This window comes from Lygodium microphyllum, chromosome 21 (genome assembly GCF_053477565.2).
Source record: "Lygodium microphyllum isolate KBCC chromosome 21, Lygodium_microphyllum_v1.1.10, whole genome shotgun sequence".
NCBI lineage: Eukaryota > Viridiplantae > Streptophyta > Polypodiopsida > Schizaeales > Lygodiaceae > Lygodium > Lygodium microphyllum.
In genome coordinates, this window is record NC_141155.1 from 132,127,780 (window position 1) to 132,150,010 (window position 22,231).

General features: G+C 43.4%; 1 protein-coding gene across 7 annotated transcripts in view; it reads left to right on the forward strand.

Moving 5' to 3' along the window:
* ATXR2 (histone-lysine N-methyltransferase ATXR2) overlaps positions 1-22,231 on the forward strand; it is a 247,580-nt gene that overhangs the window by 127,076 nt on the left and 98,273 nt on the right. For all 7 annotated transcript variants that reach the window (XM_087661179.1, XM_087661178.1, XM_087661181.1 and 4 more), the window contains 3 exons: positions 21,122-21,153; positions 21,394-21,545; positions 21,791-21,878. In XM_087661179.1, coding sequence (XP_087517305.1) covers positions 21,122-21,153; positions 21,394-21,545; positions 21,791-21,878 — 272 coding nt within the window. The remainder of the gene's footprint in view (positions 1-21,121; positions 21,154-21,393; positions 21,546-21,790; positions 21,879-22,231) is intronic.

A 22,231-nucleotide genomic window follows, 5' to 3' on the forward strand; every position in this document is an offset into this window, starting at 1 on the left:
TCAAATGGTCATTGATCCTCAGACTATTGTGAATATGTGCAGAAATTATTTTCTAGACCTTGGTTCATCTTCTTCACCTTCTGACCAAGTTACTCATGCATGCTCAGTTTTCTATGATTTGGACCGCAATCAGGTTGCACATGACATGCAAACTACTTTGGAGACAGATATTTGTGAGGCGGAGGTTATGGATGTTTTGTTACACCTGCCCAAGGATAAAAGTCTCGGTTGGAATGGTCTCACCAATGAATTCTTTGAGGTTTTTGCTACTCAACTGGTGAAACCATTGACGACTATGTTTCAACAGGTTTGGGAAACGGGGTTCATGCCTTCCTCATGGAAAGAAGGTCTTATCAAATTGCTTCCAAAAGTTCCTTCACCGTCAATGTTGAAACATTGGAGACCAATTTCTTTGATGGGTTCGATGTATAAAATCTTTTCCAAAGTGATGGCGAATCGGCTCCACAAGTATCTTCGTGCCATTGTGCATCCTCTTCAATATGGCTTCATTAAGGGCTGAAACATTTTGCATAATATCTTAAATGTGCAAATGGCTATTGACTATGCAAGGCACTCTAATCAGGAAGTGGTATTGAGTCAATTGGACCTGGAAGAGGCTTTTGATTATTTAGATTGGTCTTTCATTGCAGAACTTATGTCTACTATGGGCTTTGGTACTTGGATGTCGCGCTTGATCTACATCATTAGTGCTGCGTCTTCTTCACGAGCTATGCTAAATGGCGGTGTTACCGAGCCATTTGTCCTTGCACGCTCTGTCAGACAGGGTTGCCCTTTGAGTCCTCTCTTCTTTGCCCTTGCGACTCATCCGGTTCTTTCCATGTTATCTTCTATGGCAGCTTCGACTCAGTTGGCTGGATTGTCTCTTCCTTTTGGGCAGCACTTCATTAATCAATCTTTGGCTGATGACAGCTTTATGATTTTGCGTGTGGACAAGGATAATCTTCACAAAGCATTAGATGTTTGGACACTCTTTGGTCAGGCGTCTGGTCTTCATATCGATGCTTTCAAATCAGCCATTCTCAGTTGCACGGAGTCAGATTTACAGTCATTGGGCTGGCAGGGACTGGTTGTTCCCCGTGGTTCCATTGTCAAGCATCTTGGGCACCCTTTGGGTGTTGATGTTTGGCCAAAGTAACGACTAGAGTGGATTTCACAGAAACTAGCAGTCAAGTTTCTGTATTGGAAGTCACTGGCTTGGCCCTTCCATGTTCGCCTCAAAGTGGATCAGACAATTATGTTGCCAATGCTCACATATTTCTTGCCATTGCTGCCTTGGACTACTACTACTTTGAATGCTCTTACTCAGTACATTCAATTCATGTTATGGAAGAAGGACTCCTTGCATACAGGCATTTCATGGATTTCTTGGTCACATGCATGTACCCTCAAACGCATGGGTGGTGGGGCTATTTTGGATGCCGAAACTCATATGCTGGCACTTCGTTGGTCTCTTTTTCGTGCCATGTGCTTGGATCATCACGCGTGGGTCGTTATAGCCTGTTATTTTCTTGAGGATCACGGGCTTGTACATGGTAATACCCAAATTCGGAGCTCCTGGTGGCATGTTCTTAATGCAGACTCTCGGTTTTCTAGTCTTTCCTCATCCCTGCTTGCTCATTTGGTATGCTCTTGGAAATTGGTTCTCCAGAAGGCTCGGTGGCATCCAGCGGAGGACCGTTTAGCTACTAACTCTTTTCAACTGGAATTGTTGGCAGCCCCGCGATTACTTTTTTGGGACGGCAAACATGAGCTCAGACCAAAATTTAACCGCATGGCACGTTTGGGCTTGACTTGAATTGCAGAAGCCACCCTTGCCAGTCGCAATGTGTTGATATCGTTTCGTACAGCCAGGAGACTTTTCAGGATCCCTCCTGGATACAGGGATTTATGGGGACAGCTTTTGATGATGCTACTGAACAGACAACCCTTTCCTTCCCTTGCTTCGGATCGTCCCTGGCAGGACTGGAACCTTGCAAGCCGGCTGAATTTGGAAAAGGCTTCAACTAACTAGGTGTATCATCTTCTGATTAGAGATCATCAATGGCTGGTCACTAAAGTTAATACTCTATGGGGATTGCGTAAATCTCGATCCTGGTGGAGGGTAACGGTGATGAAAGCTTGGTTGAACAAGACCCCTTTCAAATATAAGGTCTTTCTTTGGAGGGTAATGATTGGTGGTTTTCCGCTGGCTTCAGCCCTTTCCAAGTGTCACATCTCCAATGGCAATTGTTTCTTTTACACCACCAGTGTGGAATCTGCTCGTCATCGATTTATTTCTTGCCCTCTCGCTAAGGAAATATGGTCCTTCTTGTCGGCAATTTGGCGCGCGGTGGTCGGTTTCTCGCTACGCCCGTTTGATTGGGTTTTTGGGCAGCCCAAATACCCCACACCGACATAGCCACATATGAAGATCTTGTTTCACTTTCTTAGATATTGGGGCTGTTGGCATAACTGGACCATTCGGAATGCTTTTATTTTTTATTCCGCCTCTAATGTTCAGGGACACATGGCCAGGCTTAAAGGTCTCTTACTCTGGCAGATGGATCTTATTCGGCTCTCTGACTTGCTCCCTCGGGAGGACTTACTTCCTTGGCATATGGCAATTTCCGAATCGTCTTTGCCATGACTTTTTGTAACTCTTGGGTTGTTTACTTCTTGTAGTGAGAGAGAGAGTTCTTGCACGCGATGGCGTAGAGCCACCATGTATCTTGTAATCATGTAAACTTGTACTTTTTTTCGTGCAGAGAATTTAAAGGGCAGACATGTGCAGCCCTTAACAGTACTGGTGTTCTCAGTTCGGGCTCTCAGATGTGAAGGGCTCTGACACAGCAGACAGAAATCTGTGCTTCAATTTATGTGTACCTCAACAGTGAGAGAGACATGCACACTCAGATTGAGTCTAGCGCACGAGAGAGAGAGAGAGAGAGAGAGAGAGAGAGAGAGAGAGAGAGAGAGAGAGAGAGAGATTTCCACGCCTCGTTCATCCACATCAATATGGCTTCATTAAATTCCGGAATATAATGCACAACATCTTGAATGTTCAATTGGGAATTGACTATGCCAAAGCTTCAGGTCAGCAGGTGGTTATGCTTCAGCTTGATATTGAGAAGGCTTTTGATCATGTTAGCTGGTCTTTTTTGCGACAATTAATATCTACAATGGGATTCGGTCCTCGCATGATTTCTTTGGTAGATACCATTAGTCAGGGTGCTATGGCTCGTATTGCACTTAATGGAGGGATCACGGAGGAAATTGCCTTATCCCGGTCTCTTCGGCAAGGCTGCCCTCTCAGCCCTTTTCTATTTGCTTTAGTCATGCACCCGATGCTCTCATTGTTGGATAAGTTGGCTGATCAAGGTGAGATAGTTGGCCATTGCTTCCTTGGACTAAGAAGTTCCTTTTGGAATTGGTCCAACCTATCAGATTCATGGTGTTAAAAAAAAGGCAATCATTTGGGATAGGTCTGGATTTCATGGTAGTATGTCACTACTCCGAAAAAGATGGGGGGGTGCAGCTTTGCTGGATGTTAATTTGCATATGGTTGCTTTGAGACTAACCCTTTTGGAGGCCCTATGTATACAGAGTCATCCTTGGTTAGATATTGCTAAACTTTTCATAGAAAAGATTGGCATATCTCATGGTAACACGGTTATTCATGCCTCATGGTGGCATGTGCTCAATTCTTGGAGGCCTATTAAGGTCTCTCAGTCTTTTCTCCTTTCTCATTTGATTGCATCCTGGCAAGAGATGTTACGTTTTGCAGTTTGGTGCCCTCCTGATAGTCGTAAGGAGGAGAATTTGCTGCAAGCAGAAGTACTCTGGCCTCCTCCGGGTTGTTGGACTGGCCGGATAAAAATTTGCACAGAGAAGTTTATCGGATGGATTGTTTGGGGTTGTAGACTGTCGTTGATGGTGTTATTCCTGGGCAGGTCTGTCTTTATGCTTTTAGGCGTATTCGTCAGTACTTTTGGGTTCCTTGTGGATATAGTGACATTTGGTCATCCATATCATCAGATGGTGGAGGCCAAGAAATGGGTCATTGGGAAGGTTGATAAACTATGGCATATTCAGGATAGTAAGAAGAAATGACAAGAAAGATTTATACAACTTTGGAAATCTAAGGTTCCATATCAGGGTAAAGTATTCATGTGGAGGCTACTCATTGGGGGTCTTCCACTCGGGGATGTGCTGCATGCCCAAAAGATTTCTGCTAGTCGTCGTGTTTTCTGCACTCCATGTGATGAGACATTGCTTCATCTCTTTGTCTCTTGCCATGTTGCTCGACAGATTTGGAGTCTTATTTTCTGCGTGTGGTCTTCGGCGACTCAACAACAGATGCTTCCTCGTTCACGGATTATGAGAAACATGCCCTCTATGTCTTCTTTGCCTTCAGATTATTCTTGCCTTTTCACTTTCCTTAGGTGGGCAGCTATGTGGCATATTTGGCGCACTCGTAATGCCTTTATTTTTGATTCGGTATCAGGCATCCATAGTCATGTGGCCCGTGTTCGTGGTTTAGTGGATCTCTTCTATGATATCAGCCGACCTGGTTCTTCTTGACATTGCTGTGCCCTAGTTGGCTATTGTTCGCTCTACTCATGCTGTCCATTTGGTGTGATCTCTTAGTGGTACTCATGTAGAATGGTTGTTCTGATAGCTTGATGGCTTCAATACTGTTATTTTCCTTTTTGTTTGGTTGGCCTGAAGGCTTGATGTAAATATTTCCATACATTAATATACTCTTATTCACGAAAAAAGAGAGAGATTTTAGTCATGGTGAATATGTATATGTCAAATGGTATCGATGTAGCTTTTCTTGACCGGCATATAGGACATGGGGATGATAAAGATTTGGCGGAATCGGATGGTGACTCATTGGCTAAGGATTTTGGGCAGTTTTTGATGGATGGGGATGAGATGGGTAAATGTTGTAAGATATTGGTTGATGAACCAGTATTATGTGCTCCGAATTTGCCTCAGTAAGATGTTCATGCTTCATGCTCACAGACTGATGGGTCTCTTCAATTTATCCTTACCATTGTCAACAATCTTATGTCAGAGTATGCTCATACCAATGAAGGTAAAGCGAGCTCTTTACCGAAAGGGGATCAAGTGGTTATTGTCATGGAAACTGACCTGGTTTTACAGCAGATTGCTGCTTTCCATGAGAGGGCAGTCATCTTTCACTTTACGGGAATGACTCCTTTGATTACCAGGACTCGACTTGGTTGCAATCCATGCTTGCACTTCTGATTCTGCTTTGTGCTTTGATGCTCGTGGGAGGCTTGTGTCTCCTTGGGATGTTTTCTGTTCTTAGCAACAACAGTTCCCTTCTTGTGCTTCGATTGCTAGTTTGCAGAGGGCGGATCTTGTAGATGTGACTTGTAGTAAGATGGAGAGATTTCAGGCAACTAAAGCTATTGATGTTAAAGGGAAAGGGAAAGGGAAAGTGGTGATTTAGCAGTTTTCTCTTTTGTGGTTTATCATGAGACTTGCTTTATGGAATGTTAAAGGCATTTCTTGGGGCAATAAGCAGTATTGATCGTGGAAAGTTGTGTTAGCTGGAAATTGGGATGTTTTCTGTGCTATGGAGCACAAACAACATGCTTTGGTAGGATCTTCTTATGTATGTAAGGATTATACAGTTTTTTTTAGTGGTTGGGTTCCATATAAATTTGGAGTTATGTTGGCTGTTAGATTGTCCTTGCAACCATCCTTGGTTTCTCAAGACCCTCGCAACAGATGTCTGATGTTGGAAATCCTATATGAGGGAGAGGTTTTGTGGTTGGTGGATGTGTATGCTCCTTCTAGTGCTCGAGAACGCCGTCAGCTTTGGGATGACTTGCATTGCCTTGCCATGGCTTGTCAAGGTTTTGTTATGGGTGATTTTAATGCATGTGTATTTGGAATCAAGTGACTTCACCGCACTTGGTCATGGATGGTCCTAAGTGGCAAGTTTGGGATGCTCTGGCAGCTATGTCTTTGAAATAGGACATGTGGTCCTGGATGTATCCTTCAAAGTTTGGATATACTTATTGTTCTCTTTAGCATCCAAATACCTAGGACAGACTTTATAGGATCTGCATTTGTCAGAGTGATTCTTTTCTTCCTGCAGCCATTGATATGTGGGTGGAGCGATAGCATGTCTTGTCAGATCATTATCCTTTGGTTTTGGATTTGACCCATAGACCTGTTCATGCCTTTAAGGCTCTCCTTGCTTGTTTGCCTCTATACTTCAACTGAACTTTTTTGCTGCAAAATCAGCTTTTGGAATGTATTCGGCAATTGATTACTTCTTTTAGCTCGAGGGTCCTATCTGGAGGGATGTAAGCATGGGCTGTTTTTAGGGATAATGCATGAGTGTTGTCTCGACACTATGGTATTCAGCATGCTTCCTCTTTACGAGCTGAATTGCAGCATGCACAATCTTTGTTGGCCCACTCATTGTCTCTGTATCAGTTAGGGGATACTAGTGATGACTTGCTCACATGTATTGAATGCTTGAAATGTAGAGTTCAATCTCTTCAAGAGGAGGGATATGCTAAATACAAATCGCTGGCTTGAGCGGAAGCTTTGCATGATAATAATTGTCAATCTCATCAGTTTTTTGCTTGTTTACGCTAGAAACATGCTCGGGAAAATATTATGCGTTTGTTGGATGAACAAGGTGTTATGGTGACTAATCCTGCTTCCATCATCCAAATGTGCATTGACTTTTATAAATCTTTGTTGGGTCGATAGGAGATTCTTTCTGATAATGGTCACTTTGCTGGTTGATACATTTGTGATTCGGTTAGTAATTAGGTTGAGCCAAAATGGAATGATTTGATGGAGGTTGATATTTCAGAGGATGAAGTGGAGGATATGTTGTCCCATTTACCATGAAGGAAAATCCCTGGCTGGGATGGGCTTCCTAATGAGCTGTTTTCAGCCCATGTTGAGCAGCTTAAGGCAGGGTTGTTAGGTACAAAAGGTACGATACGGTACGGTACGATAAAATATGGTACTAATTGGTACCTTATGATTTTATAAGGTACGGTGCAATATTAGTACGAAAAAAAAACAAAAACTTGGTTATTTTGGATTATAGATAATAGAACACTTGTTTAGAGCTAAAATAGCAATGTCACTTGAATTAATAGGATGAATACATGAGGATAACAAGGGAAAACCTCATGCACAACATGCGCAATGTGCTAGTAGAAGACAGATGGGAGTGTATATGTAATACATCAAAGAACAAAGCAAAGTTTAGGGTGGATGGACAAACAAGCTCTTCATTCTTTTTTTTTTTTTTGTGGGTGTGAGACGAGAGAGAGAGAGAGTATATTGACGTCTCTAAAAGGCCAATGTGGCCTATGAGACCAAAGCAATACATACAATGATGGTGTGTTTCTCATCTGGAACAAGAAAAGATGAAAAACATGCCTATAAGATTGAAAAAATGAAACAGTGTCCTATAAAAGGGGAAACATGTCAATGATCTAAAAGTGAGAGTAGAAAAAGGAAAACTCTCCATCAATGATATGTCTGCTCTCTGAGGAGGTGTATCTCTGCATGGCTGAGGCGTCTTGGCATCTGTCTCCTGCGGCGCTCAATGATGGCTTTAATTTGTCTGTGGTGTGGATGTCTAGGCCTTCGTCCGGGTGGGCGTGGGCTCCTAGACCGGCTAAGTGCCACTGCTCGATCCAAAGGGACACCTACAGAAGATGAGAGAGAGAGAGGGGGGGGGGGGGGAAAGGGACGCTCTTGGAATTACATACTCATCTTGGAAGTTGAGAGAGAGAGCGAGTGTGTGTGTGTGAGAGAGAGACTTGGAATTATGATAATAAACATAAGGCTTAGTCTTTAGGAGTTGGAAGATACTATATGGTCTAGTCTTCAGAGGCAAAAAATAACTTGTTTTTTGGTACGAAATGGTACGGATACGTACGGTACGGTACGGTACGAACCGTACAGAACGAACTAGTCCATATGTAGTATGAATGCAACTATGGCTTAAGGACCCATTAACTTGCGTGTGTCAGCAAGTGTGGAATTTTGGTAGGATGCCTTCAGACTGAAAGATTGATGTCATTCGGTTATTGCCTAAGGCTCCCTCTCCGCCATCTTTGAAACAATGGAGACCCATTTCTAGCATGGGTTCTTTGTATAAAATCTTCTCTAAAATCATTGCCAACAGATTACAAAAATTATTCCCGCACTTGGTTCATCTACGTCAATATGGTTTCATTAAGGGTTAGAATATAATGCATAACATTTTGAATGTTCAGGTGGGGATTGATTATGCCAAAGCCTTAGGTCAACAGGTTGTTATGCTTTAGCTTGATCTTGAAAAGGCATTTGATCATGTTAGTTGGTCTTTCTTGCGGCAGCTAATGTCCACCATGGGATTTGGTCTTCTCATGATTTCTCTTGTTGATACCATTAGTCAGGGTGTTGTGGCTTGTATTTCACTAAATGGAGGAATCACATATGAAATTACCTTGTCTCGGTCTCTTCGGCAAGGTTGCCCTCTCAGGCCTTTGCTATTTGCTTTGGTCATTCACTCGATGCTCTCATTGTTGGATAAGTTGGCTGATCAAGGAGAGATTGTTGGTTTGTCTCTTCCCCAGTGGTGCTCAACTTTTGGGTCAATCTTTGGCTGATGATTTCTTTATATTTCTTAGGCTGATCGTACTAATGTTAATTGCGCAATGGTTGCGTGGAATCTTTTTGCTTTAGCATCGGGACTTCATATTAATGCTCAGAAATCTACATTGTTTTCTTGTACGGAGAATGATTTGCAGGCTTTGTGTTGGCATGGAGTTGTGACTTCTAAAGGAGACATAACCTGACACTTGGGTTATCCTATTGGTGTGGATGTAGCCCGCCTTGCCTTGCTTGATTGGATATCATTCCGTATTAATGATCGGTTCATGTACTGAAAATCTCAAGGTTGACCTTTTCATGTGAGACTTAAAGTTGCTCAATGCATCATGATCAGTATGATCTCGTTTTTTCACCCATTGCTTCCTTGGACTAAGAAGTCTCTTTTGGAATCTGGTTTAGCCTATCCGATTCGTGTTGTGGAAAAAGAAAGGGAATCATTTGGGCCAGGTGTGGATTTCGTGGTAGCATGTGACTACTCCTAAAAGGATGGAGGGAGCATCTTTATTGGATGTTAATTTGCATATGGCTCTTGAGACTAGCACTTTTGTAGGCACTATGTGTAGAGAATCATCCCTCGTCAGATATTGCAAAATTTTTCATAGAAAAGATGGCATCTCTCATGGTAGCACGGTTATTTAAGTTTCTTGGTGGCATGTACTTAATTCTACGAGGCTTGTTAAGGTCTCCCAGTCTTTTCTCCTCTCTCATTTGATTGAATCTTGGCAAGAGATGTTACGTTTTGTAGTTTGGCACCCTATTGATTTTTGTAAGGAGAAGAGTTCGCTGTAAGGAGAAGTGCTGGCTACCTTCAGGTTGTTGGATTGGCCTGATAAAGATTTATAGCGAGATAAGTTTAATTGGATGGCTCATTTGGGGTTGCAGACAATCCATGATGGTGTCATTCTTTGGCAGCCCCCTGTTTATTCTTTCCGGCGTATTCGTTAGCACTTTTAGGTGCCTCAAGGATACCATGACATTTGGTCGTCCATACAAGAGATTCTTCTGAGGTTCTCTCCTTTGCCTGATTGACAGCCATTGTCTCCTTGGCGAGATTGGATGTTTGTGCTTCTTGATGATTTCGAGAAAAGGTCAGCTAATCAGATATATTATTAGATGGTTGAGGCCAAGAGATGGGTCATTGGAAAGGCTAATAAATTATGGCATATTCAGGACAGCAAAAAGAAGTGGTAGGAAAGATTCATCCAACTCTGGAAGTCAAAGGTTTCTTATTAGGGTAAAGTGTTCGTGTGGAGATTGCTTATCGGGGGTCTTCCAACTGGGGACATATTGTGTGCTCGCAAGATCTCCGGTGGTCGTTGTGTATTTTGCACTGCATGTAATGAGACATTGCTTCATCTTTTTGTCTCTTGCCTTGTTGCTCGACAGATTTGGAATTTTGTTTCCCATGTGTGGTCCTCAGTGACTCAGCAGCGGATATCAGCTTGTTCGTGGATTATGGGAAGGACGACTTCTATGTCTACTTTGCATTTAGATTAGTCGTGCCTCTCCCATTTCCTTAGATGGACAGCTTTGTGGCATATTTGGCATACTCGGAATGCCTTTATTTTTGATTCAGCCTCGGGCATCCATGGTCATGTGGCCCGTGTTCGTGGTTTAGTGTTATGGAAGATCTTCTCTATGGTTTTAGTTGATTTGCTTCTTCGTGACATTGTTGCTCCCTGGCTGGATATTGTTCGCTCCACACTAGCTGTCATTTTGTGTGATATTTGTGTGAGTCTTGGTAACCTTTCATTTGTGTTTGTTTTTTCTTAGCTGACCTTATGGTCTGATGTAAATATTGCCACTTAATTCAATTATCTTCACGAAGAGAGAGAGAGAGAGAGAGAGAGAGAGAGAGAGAGAGAGAGAGAGAGAGAGAGAGAGAGAGTATATTAACGTCTCTAAAAGGCCAATGTGGCCTATGAGACCAAAACAGTACATACAATGATGATGATGTGTTTCTCATCTAGAACGAGAAGAAAGATGAAGAACATGCCTATAAGACTGAAAAGGAAATGAAATGAAATGAAATAGTGTCCCATAAAGGGAAACATGTCAGTGATCTGAAAGTGAGTAGAGAAAGGAAAACCCTCCATCAATGATATGTCTGTGAGAGAGAGAGAGAGAGAGAGAGAGAGAGAGAGAGAGAGAGAGAGAGAGAGAGAGAGAGAGAGAGAGAGAGAGAGAGAGAGAGAGAGAGAGAGAGAACGAAAAATTGTTTTAGCAGGTGTGGGAAACGGGGATCATGCCTCCCTCATGGAAACAAGGACTTATTAAACTGCTTCCAAAAGTTCGGTCGCCATCTAAGTTGACATAGTGGCGCCCAATTTCTTTGATGGGTTCAATGTACAAAATCTTTTCCAAAGTAATGGCGAATCGGCTCCATAAGCATCTCCCTGCCCTTGTGCACCCTCTCCAGTATGATTTCATTAAGGGCGGAAATATTCTACACAATGTTTTGAATGCCCAATTGGCCATTGATTATGCCAGGCATTCTAATCAGGAGGTAGTACTGATTCAACTGGACCTGGAAAAGGCTTTTGACTATCTGGACTGGTCTTTCGTAGCTGAACTTATGTCTGCTATGGGCTTTGGTGCTCGGATGTCTCGTCTAATCTACACCATTAGTGCTGCGGCGTCTTCGCGAGTCATGCTGAACGGAGGTGTTACTGAGCCATTTGTCCTTGCCTGTTCTGTCAGACAAGGGTGCCCTTTGAGCCCTTTATTCTTTGCCCTTGCGACACATCCAGTTCTTTCCATGTTATCACATATGGCCGCCTCTTCTCAGTTGGCCGGATTGTCGCTTCCTACAGGACATCACTTCATTAGCCAATCCCTGGCGGATGATACCTTTATGATTTTGCGTGCGGACAAGAATAACCTTCGAAAAGCATTGGATGTTTGGGATCTCTTTGGTCAGGCGTCAGGCCTTCGTATCAATGCGCTCAAATCAGCCATTCTAAGCTGCACGAAGTCGGATTTGTAGTCCTTGGACTGGCAGGGTCTGGTTGTTCCTCGTGGCTCCATTGTCAGGCATCTTGGATACCCTTTGGGTATTGATGTTCCCCCAAAGCAGCTTCTGCAGTGGATTTCTCAGAAAATGGTGGCTAAGTTTATGTATTGGAAGTCTCAGGCCTGGCCCTTCCATGTTCGCCTCAAAGTAGCCCAGACAATTATGTTGCCAATGCTCACATATTTCTTGCCATTGCTACCCTGGACTACTACGACTCTGAATGCTCTTACTTAGTCTATTTGCTTCATGCTATGGAAGAAGGACTCATTGCATGCAGGTATTTCCTGGATCTCGTGGTCGCATGCGTGCACCCCCAAACGCATGGGTGGCGGAGCTATTTTAGATGCCCAAACTCACATGCAGGCACTTCGTTGGTCTCTTTTCCGCGCCATGTGCTCGGATCATCATCCGTGGGTCGCTATAGCCCGTTATTTCCTTGAGGGCCATGGGCTTCTGCATGGCAATACCCAAATCTGGAGTTCTTGGTGGCATGTTCTTAATGCTGATTCGCGGTTCTCCAGTTCTTTTTCATCGCTGCTTACTCATTTGGTATGTTCCTGGAAACACGTCCTTGAAAAGGCTCAGTGGCATCCAACGGAGGATCGCTTGGCTACTAACTCTTTTCAAATGGAATTACTGGCAGTCTCGCGTTTACTTTCGTGGGAAGGTAAACATGAGCTTAGACCACAATTCAATCGGATGGCACGTTTGGGCTTGTCTTCAGTTGCGGATGCCACCCTTGCCAGTCGCAATGTGCTTATATTGTTTCGTACAGCTAGGAGGCTTTTCAGGATCCCTCGTGGATATAGGCCTTTATGGGAACAGCTTTTGACGGTGCTCCAGAGCAAACAACCCTTTCTTGCTCTTGCTTCGGATCATCCCTGGCAGGATTGGGACCTACAAGGCCGGCTGAATTTGAGCAAAGCTTCTGCTAACCAAGTGTATCATCTTCTGATTAAAGATCATCAATGGCTAGTTACTAAAGCGAATGCTTTATGGGGATTGCGTAAATCCCAGTCATGGTGGAGGGCAACTGTGATGGAGGGCTGGTTGAACAAGACACCCTTTAAATATAAAGTCTTTCTTTGGAGAGTGATGATTGGGGGTCTTCCACTTGCTTCGGCTCTTTCCAAGCGACGAATCTCCAATGGCACCTGTTTCTTTTGCACCACTACTATGGAATCCGCCCGCCACCAATTCATTTCTTGCCCCGTCGCTAAGAAAGTCTGGTTATTTTTGTCGGCTGTTTGGCGAGGGGTGGTTGGTATCACCCTGCGCCCCTTTGATTGGGTTTTTGGCCAGCCCAAATACCCTACTCCCGCACAGCCACATATAAAGCTCATGTATCACTTTCTTCGATACTGGGGCTGTTGGCATAACTGGACCATTCGGAATGCTTTTCTGTTTGACTCCGCCTATAATGTTCAGCGGCATATTGTGAGGCTTAAGGGCCTCTTGTATTGGCAGTTAGCTCTTCTCCATCGTTCTGATTTGCTCTCTACGGAAGTAAAGAGAGAGATTGGGAGAGAGAGAGAGATCGTCTGTGGCGATGGCAACCCTGCGTAACCCTCCTTGCACGGCGAAATGATTCCAGCCTCGTGCCCCTGCCTTCTCGCGCAACATCACGTCCATAGGCCTGCGCGACTCTGTGCGGCCATTGTGCGCAGGACTCAGGCAGAGAAAGCGAGAGAGAGAGAGCGCGAGAGAGAGAGGGAAACTAGGACGCTGTCACCTGCGCTGGCCCTTGGTGCCTGCCATCGTGACCTGCCTACTGCCTACGTGGCCCGCCAATGTCACCTGCTTACTGCCTACCCGTAATCGTGCTGTGCTGCAGCGTGGAAGCCCTAACCAGAGTATCGCAGAATCGCCAGGATCAAAGGTTGTGCTTGCAGAATACGTCCCTGCACAGGCCGGGAAACGACAATAACAGGGACAGACAGGTAGACATTTTACAGGGACAGATCTGTGCCCAGGAGGCAGCAGATTACTGACGAGCAAAGACTGTAGACAGTTCATTCTGCTGTTGCACGTGCAATCTGCCCCTACGCACAGGCAAAGAAAGCAGATCCGCCTCTGTACACACACACACACACACACAGAGAGAGAGAGAGAGAGAGAGAGAGAGAGAGAGAGAGAGAGAGAGAGAGAGTTGTTAAAGTGGAGATACAACATGGTTGGTCTGGACATGGATTTTATTGACCAAACGGTGGCAGCCCTTGGTCCGCCGGATTCTGACACAGAGGAATCAGAGGATATGGTTCCTTGCACAGAGGAGATGCCACCTGGTCCTGACTTCCAGCCTGCGGGCAAACGCACCAAGCATACTTCGGAAGATACAATGGATCATCAGGATCATTGGGAACGTTCTTATGCTCAGGCTGCTTCTGATTCTGTGGTTTCTCAGGATGCTGATTGGGAGCATTTGTTGGAGTTTGCCAACACTCTACTTGGTGATTATGTTCAACATAATCATGAAGCGTTTTTAGACTCTGAAACTGAAGATGTTCTGGAAGCCACTGTGGATCCTGAAACTGTTTTGCGCTCATTCTCAGTGTGTTATGAACTGTACTTTTCTATATTCGCCAGTGGCTGCAAAGTCTACTACAAGGGGAGTGTATTGAAGATATTTTTGTTCAGCCCCGAGGCTTTTATGAGGTGCTGTTGAAATCCGAGAAGAATCGTGCTGATCTGCTGACTAAACTGCCATTGTTTTTTGATCGCCGTTTGGTCCATTATGTGCCATGGCGCCCAATGGCAGATTTTCAGCGCTTGCTTCAACATGAATGCCCGGTGTGGGTTGAAGTGGAAAATTGTCTGGCTGTCTATTGGCCACTGTTAAAGGATGCCATGGCCGATGTGGGTAGTGTTTTGATCCCCCTGAGCCTAAGGGCCACAAATTTTAACCGTTTGTGTATGTTATAGGATACTGCTTGGAAAAGGCCTGCTTGGTTACGTCTTAATTGCTCTGGCATGCATCCTTTGCACTTTCGTTTGAAATGGGGTAACTTTGCAGGCATTGTTTTTCGTGTGGAAATTTGGGACATTTTATGGCCGAATGTCTAGCGAAGCAACCGACTTCAGATGTTGAGCATGTTGTCTCCCATGGAAGATATGGTGCTTGAAGCTCCGTCGTAGGATGCGACCTAGCCACCTAAAGTTTTGGATAAAGGAAAACAACATGTTTCGGGTTTGGACTCCCGTGACAATGACTGGGTAGATGTACGTGCCAAAAAAGGTAAAAGGTTTGATGCTGGTATGGCGGATACTGTGCCTCATGCTTCACAAGATTCCTTGCGTAGGAAAGACATGTTGTCTTTAGAGCACACTACTCATGCTATGGTTTCTTCTGCTCCTCGCAATCAGCCCACTAGGAAAGTATATACGGATGGTCCGAAGGGCCCACCTGCTAAGTTGGCTTTTGATGCTAGAGGTAATGTGATTACCCCATGGGATCGTCGTTATCCCCGTTCCATCCCCAAGTCAGTGGATACATCGTCTACATCTAAATCTGCTCGTCGGAACTCTTTTGGCCATGTTAGCTGATTTTTTGGATGAGGGGGTCCTTGACATTCTAGCAGAAAAGGTTAAATCGAGGCAAGCTTTACCTCGTTCCTGATCTTCTTTTTGAATACACATGAAGATAGCTACGTGGAATGTGCGAGGCATTTGTTCTCGCAATAAGTAGCATGCCATGTGGAGTTTATTGCATGAGAATCAGTGGGATGTCTTGTGTGCTATTGAGCACAATAGTCACGGCGAAGCAGGAAAAGTTGTGGATTGCCATGGGTTTCTCTTGTTTTATGCATGGACACATGCCATGCATTATTCTGGTGTGCTTATGATTGTACATGAGAAATATCAACCTGTTCTTATAAAAAATGATGTACACGGTCATTTTGTGGTGATTGAAGTTTATTTGAAGGAGAGATCTTATGGTTACTTGGCCTCTATACTCCAAATGATCCTTTATCCCTACTGGGATCTTTGGAATACTTTGTAGACCTCCTTGTCACTTGGCAGACGGGGTTTTTTGATGGGGGAATTTAATGTGTGTGTCGATCCTTCACAGTCCACATCAGAGCATTCGGTGATGGTTACTCCGAAAAGCCGTGTGTGGAATGCGTTTGCTCTTGTCGTACTTAAGCAAGATCTCTGGTCATGGCTACAGCCTTCTTCTATAAGGTTTACTTTCCATTCTGCGCAGTATACAACTACATGGTCGTGGTTGGACCGCATGTACATCATGCAGGATGATGCTTTTCTTCCTGAGATGCTGGAAATGAAAGTGTTGCAGCAATATGCCTTGTCGGACCATTTTCCTCTATAGCTTGATATGCTTGTTCAACCCATTGCACCTTTTAAGCAATTTCTGGATAGACTCCCTTTGCGTTTCAACTCGTCTTATTTGATTGATAGATTTTTATGGGACTTCTCCTCTGAGAGCAATGCTTCTTTTGAACGATTGCTCTCTAATGTGTAGCGGGTTGTTCAGCAATATGGGATGCATCATGCCTCTCTTTGTCGGTGGCGTCGACACGCAGTGGAGGAATTACTGGCTTTGTTTCATTCTCTACTGGTGGAGACTCCAGATGATGTATTTCCGCTGCCATTGGCTATGCGTTTGACTGATCTTCTTAAAGAGTTTCAGTTGAAATCTTATCAACAGGCCAAATTGCACAATTTGACTGAGAATTTGCAAGTTAGTGCTTGTCAGACTCATAAGTTCTTTCGAGCTCTTCATGCATCTCCCGCTCGAGAGAATATGACTAGACTCCAGGATGCAGAAGGTCAAATGGCCACTGATCCTCAGACTATTGTGAATATGTGTAGGAATTATTTTCTAGACCTTCTTGGTTCTACTCCTTCACCTTCTGACCAAATTACTCGGTCAACAGGTTCCATATGACATGCAAACTACTTTGGAGACAGATATTTGTGAGGCGGAGGTTATGGATGTTTTGTTACACTTGCCCAAGGATAAAAGTCCCGGTTGGGATGGTCTCACCAATGAATTCTTTGAGGTTTTTGCAACCGGTCTGGTGAAACTATTGACGGCTATGTTTCAGCAGGTTTGGGAAACGGGGTTCATGCCTTCATGAAAAGAAGGACTTATCAAACTGCTTCCAAAAGTTCCTTCGCTGTCTATGTTGAAACATTGGTGACCAATTTCTTTGATGGGTTCTATGTATAAAATATTTTCCAAAGTAATGGCGAATCGACTCCATAAGCATTTTCCTGCCATTGTACATCCTCTTCAATATGGTTTCATTAAGGGCCGAACCATTCTGCATAATGTCTTGAATGTGCAAATGGCTATTGACTATGCAAGGCACTCTAATCAGGAGGTGGTATTGATGCAATTGGACCTGGAAAAGGCTTTTGATTATTTAGACTGGTCCTTCATTGCAGAACTTATGTCTACTATGGGCTTTGGTACTCGGATGTCTCGTTAACTCTACACCATTAGTGTTGCAGCTTCTTCGTGAGTTATGTTGAATGGTAGTGTCACCGAGCCATTTGTCCTTGCACGCTCTGTGAGAGAGGATTGCCCTTTGAGTCCTCTCTTTTTTGCCCTTGCGACTCATCCAGTTCTTTCGATGTTATCTCATATGGTAGCTTCTACTTAGTTGGCTGGATTGTCTCTTCCTTTTGGACAACACTTCATTACCCAATCCTTGGCTGATGACAGCTTTATGATTTTGCGTACGGATAAGGATAATCTTCACAAAGCATTAGATGTTTGGACTCTCTTTGGTCATGCTTCTGGTCTTCATATCAATGCTTTGAAATCAGCCATTCTTAGTTGCACGGAGTCAGATTTGCAGTCACTGGACTGGCAGGGAATGGTTGTTCCCCGTGGTTCCATTGTCAGGCATCTTGGATACCCTTTGGGTGTTGAGGTTCGGCCGAAGCAACTACTAGAGTGGATTTCATAGAAACTGACAGCTAAGTTTTTGTATTGGAAGTCACAGGCTTGGCCCTTCCATGTTCGCCTCAAGGTGGCTCAGACGATTATGTTGCCAATGCTCACATATTTCTTGCCATTGCTGCCTTGGACTACTACTACGTTGAATGCTCTTACTTAGTACAGTCGTTTCATGTTATGGAAGAAGGACTCCTTGCATGCAGGCATTTCATGGATTTCTTGGTCGCATGCATGCACCCCCAAACGCATGGGTGGTGGGGCTATTTTGCATGCTGAAACTCATATGCTGGCACTCTGTTGGTCTCTTTTTTGTGCCATGTGCTTGGATCATCACCCGTGGGTCTTTATAGCCCGTTATTTTTTTGAGGATCACGGCCTTGCGCATGGTAATACTCAAATTCGGAGCTCCTGGTGGCATGTTCTTAATGCAGGCTCTCGGTTTTCTAGTCCTTCTTCATCATCCTTGCTTGCTCATTTGGTATGTTCCTAGAAATTGGTTCTCCAGAAGGGTCAATGGCATCCAGCGGAGGACCGTTTAGCTACTAACTCTTTTCAACTGGAACTGTTGGCAGCCTCGCGATTACTTTCTTGGGAAGGCAAACATGAGCTCAAACCAAAATTTAACTGCATGGCGCATTTGGGCTTGACTTCAGTTGCAGATGCCACCCTTGCCAGTCGCAATGTGTTGATATCATTTCGTACAGCCAAGAGGCTTTTCAGGATCCCTCGTGGATATCGTCATTTATGGGGACAGCTTTGGATGGTGCTCTAGAGCAGACAACCCTTTCCTGCCCTTGCTTCGGATCGTCCTTGGCAGGACTGGGACCTTGCAAACAGCCTGCATTTGGAAAAGGCCTTAGCTAACCAAGTGTATTATCTTCTGATTAAAGATCATCAATGGCTAGTTACTAAAGCTAATACTGTATGGGGATTACATAAATCTCAGTCATGGTGGAAGGTAACTGTGATGGAGGGCATGTTGAACAAGACACCTTTCAAATGCATGGTCTTTCTTTGGAGGGTGATGATCGGTGGTCTTCCTCTTGCTTTAGCCCTTTCCAAGCGTCGAATCTCCAACGGCAAGTGTTTCTTTTGCACCATCAATGTGGAATCGGCCCGTCATCAATTTATTTCTTGTCCTCTCGCTAAGAAAATCTGGTCACTTTTGTCAGCGGTTTGGCGAGTAATGGTTGGTTTCTCGCTAAGCCCTTTTGATTGGGTTTTTGCGCGGCCCAAATATCCCACACCGGCTCAGTCGCATATGAAGATTTTGTTTCACTTTCTTAGATATTGGGGCTGTTGGCATAATTGGACCATTTGGAATGCTTTTCTTTTTGATTCGGCCTATAATGTTCAGGGACATATTGCTAGGCTTAAAGGCCTCTTGCATTGGCAGATAGATCTCATTCGGCACTCTGACTTACTCCCTCGGGAGGACTTACTTCCCTGGCATATGGCAATTTCCTCTGCATCTTTGCCATGACTTTTGTAACTCTTTTGTCGTTTAATACTTTATAAATATAACACCCATTACGAAAAAAGAGAGAGAGAGAGATGCAATGAAAGGAAATATTAACTTCTGCAAAAGGCCAAAATGACCTATTAGAGCATGAGTTACAATCATGTGTATGATGGTACAACTGTTTGAGCAAAATATGTAGCACAAAGCAAATAAGAAGGAAACTAAGGCTGTGTGTAAAACGTAGAAGTCTATAGTTCCTGGTGGTACAATCTCATGTTGATATGGAGGGCCTAGCTCTAGATCAAGTGATAATCTAGTGGAGAAAGGGAGGGTAGGTAGGTGGATTTAGGTCGGCATATACAACAGGCCCAAATATATGAATAAAGAATCATGTTTGCTCTCTCATTTTTCGCGCTCTCACTATATCTGGTTACAATTTGAAGTCCATGTAATTTCGAACAATTCCCCCTGCTCCATGTTGCTTGGAAAAGACATGTATATGGTCAGATTAATTGCACTATCTGCAAATCTGTCACAGAGCAGAGGCATGCTGTACACTTTGCCACATGCTTGTAGACAAGTTGTGGATGGGCAGACCCATCCCTTTTTCGGCCAACTGTTTGGCAAGCTTTTGGGCATGGTACATTACAGTTGATAATATGCATACTCTGTTCTAATGTGTGTAGTCTTTTTTCTGCCTCTTTAGCCAGGGAAACTTAGAGGGAGAGTGAGCTCCCAGCTCATTGTCATAGGAATGGAGCTTCCCTTTTTGCTATCTTGTGAAGATGCTCCAGTGTGGCACATGTCAGATCTATTGGCTTACCAAGTTAATGTAGCTAAAAGGTAGCTATACTAGATAACTTATTCAATCTAGCATCAGTGCATGGAATCAGGAACTTATTTGGATCTCTAACTATAATGAGAATGTTCAAGGGATCATGTTACTAGTCAGAAAATGAATAGTACACAATTGGGACTTCTCTTAGTTAAATTGGGTCAGGACATTGCCATAGACACTCTCCATACAATTTCTGTACTAGACATTCTCGCTAAAGAGAAGCCAGTATGGAAGACTTCCTTTCATTAGTTGGGATCCCTGTATGTAAATTTACCTTAGTGATCTGATCTTTGTCACTCCATTTTTTCAATGGAAATCTCTGTTCTTTTTGGAAGAAAAGAAGACAACCAATGCATGTCCACCTTGATTTATAGGTACTCTACAGCAGTCATATTGGAGAGTGAAAGGATGGTATACCTTTGAGTACATCCACAACAAAAGCCAAGGACCACTGGAGCCAGAGAAACATAAGGCTTGCACCCCATCAACACAACCACAAGCTCATGGTATCCAGTATCATGTGGTATCCATCAAAATGGCCTTATAACAGCACCTACCAACATTAGCCCACCCATGGACCAAACACACCACATTTAAGAGCACCTCATGATAATTGGAACGTCCAATATCATATGGGATCCATCAAAACGGCCTTATAACACCACCCACCAACATCAGCCCACCCATGGACCAAACACACCACAGTTAAGAGCACCACATGATAACTGGAACGTCCAACTATTAACATACCACCATGAATGACAGGGCCGGCATCCACCAAATGCTCAATAAGACATCTCCATGTAGCCAAATTGAATAGCCAAGTACCGGAATGTGTGACATAAAACAAACATGCATAATAAGGTGAGATACAAGCATGGAATAGTAAAGGAGGTATCACATATTGATGTATGTCACCAAAACAATAAGTTTTGCCAATGCTTGTAGAAATAATAACATGTAGCTCATCCAAAAAAGAGTGAGGAGCATCAATTTCAGTGATCTGCTAGAGGCCAGGTCTATCGATTTGTGTTTTGGGTAGCCTTCTTTTAAGGTATTTGTAGCTTGTTATATATGTAGATACTACTTTCTGATCCTCTCACGTGTCTCTTTGGTTGTTGAATTTGCAAACCAAATGCCAGTGTAAAGAACTCACAATATCACAAATTCAAAGGCAAATTATGGTCTAACACATTCTTTTAAATGCAGAAACAAACGATATTTTTCATCTAGCAGCCAAGGTATCTTCTGGTAACTAGATCCATCACTCTTTTTCAAAGACCTTTGACAAATAAGAAATGGGCCAAAAAAATCATTTTGGTGAAATGTGGCTACAAATCCTAAATGTTAACCTCAGTTGTGTTAATTGACTCATGTGCTTACAATTTTAATTAACGGTTTGGGACATGCCAAGCAGTTAACTGATTGTAGGAAATGGGTGAACATTCATCAGTTTGATGTACATAGCTTTCTTCTGGCAGGTTATATCTTCTACACTTCTTAGAGTGGTGAAACTAGAAAAGGAAACAATGGCAGCTTGTTGTGAAAGCACATCCTTGGCTTACAGAAAAAAGGATGCAACAGAAGCTTTACTCATGGCCTGGGAGCCCTTTTCCATGGGTCATAAGCGCTTGTATGTTCAGGATTTGTGTCAAGCTAGAGGCTTCCTTCTTTTAGAATAATTAAACAATCGATGAAGTCATTCTTCTGCTTTGATTGGTGTAATGCAACTTTCAAAATAAACCATTTCTTTTTCTGTCATTGAATGTTGTTAATACTGTACTTTAGTACGCTAGAGATAGATCGAACAAACTTGATGAGTAAAGACAAAAGGTAAGATGTGGATCGCTTCCGAATATTAAGATCTCTTTTTTTCAGGTGGTGGGAATCTGTAGCCTTACCTTCTGATCTGCAACCCAAGGATGAGTTGGAGTTTCGAAATCAGATCAAAGAACTGGCCTCAACTGTGGGTAGCCTGTTTACTTGTGCTCTTGAGAAGGTTTTAAGTGATCATAATATGTGGTGTTTTGTCATTATCTTGGTTTTGTTGAAAGCATGTGTTTAAGTAGAGAAATATGCAAGGAATCAGCTGGATAGATTCTTAGTTAGAAACAAGCTGAAAAATCATATAGATACAGATTCAAGCTTAAAGCTATAGCTCTTTTTCTGCAAATTGTGATCCTTACTCTATCGTTGCAAATAGTGCTCGGGGAAGGGGAGAAAGAAAGAAAGAAAGTCATATTAGTCTCATGAGAGGCTGAAATAATCTATGAGACCAAAATGATGGGTATATCATCTACAAGATCTATCGTAGAGTTA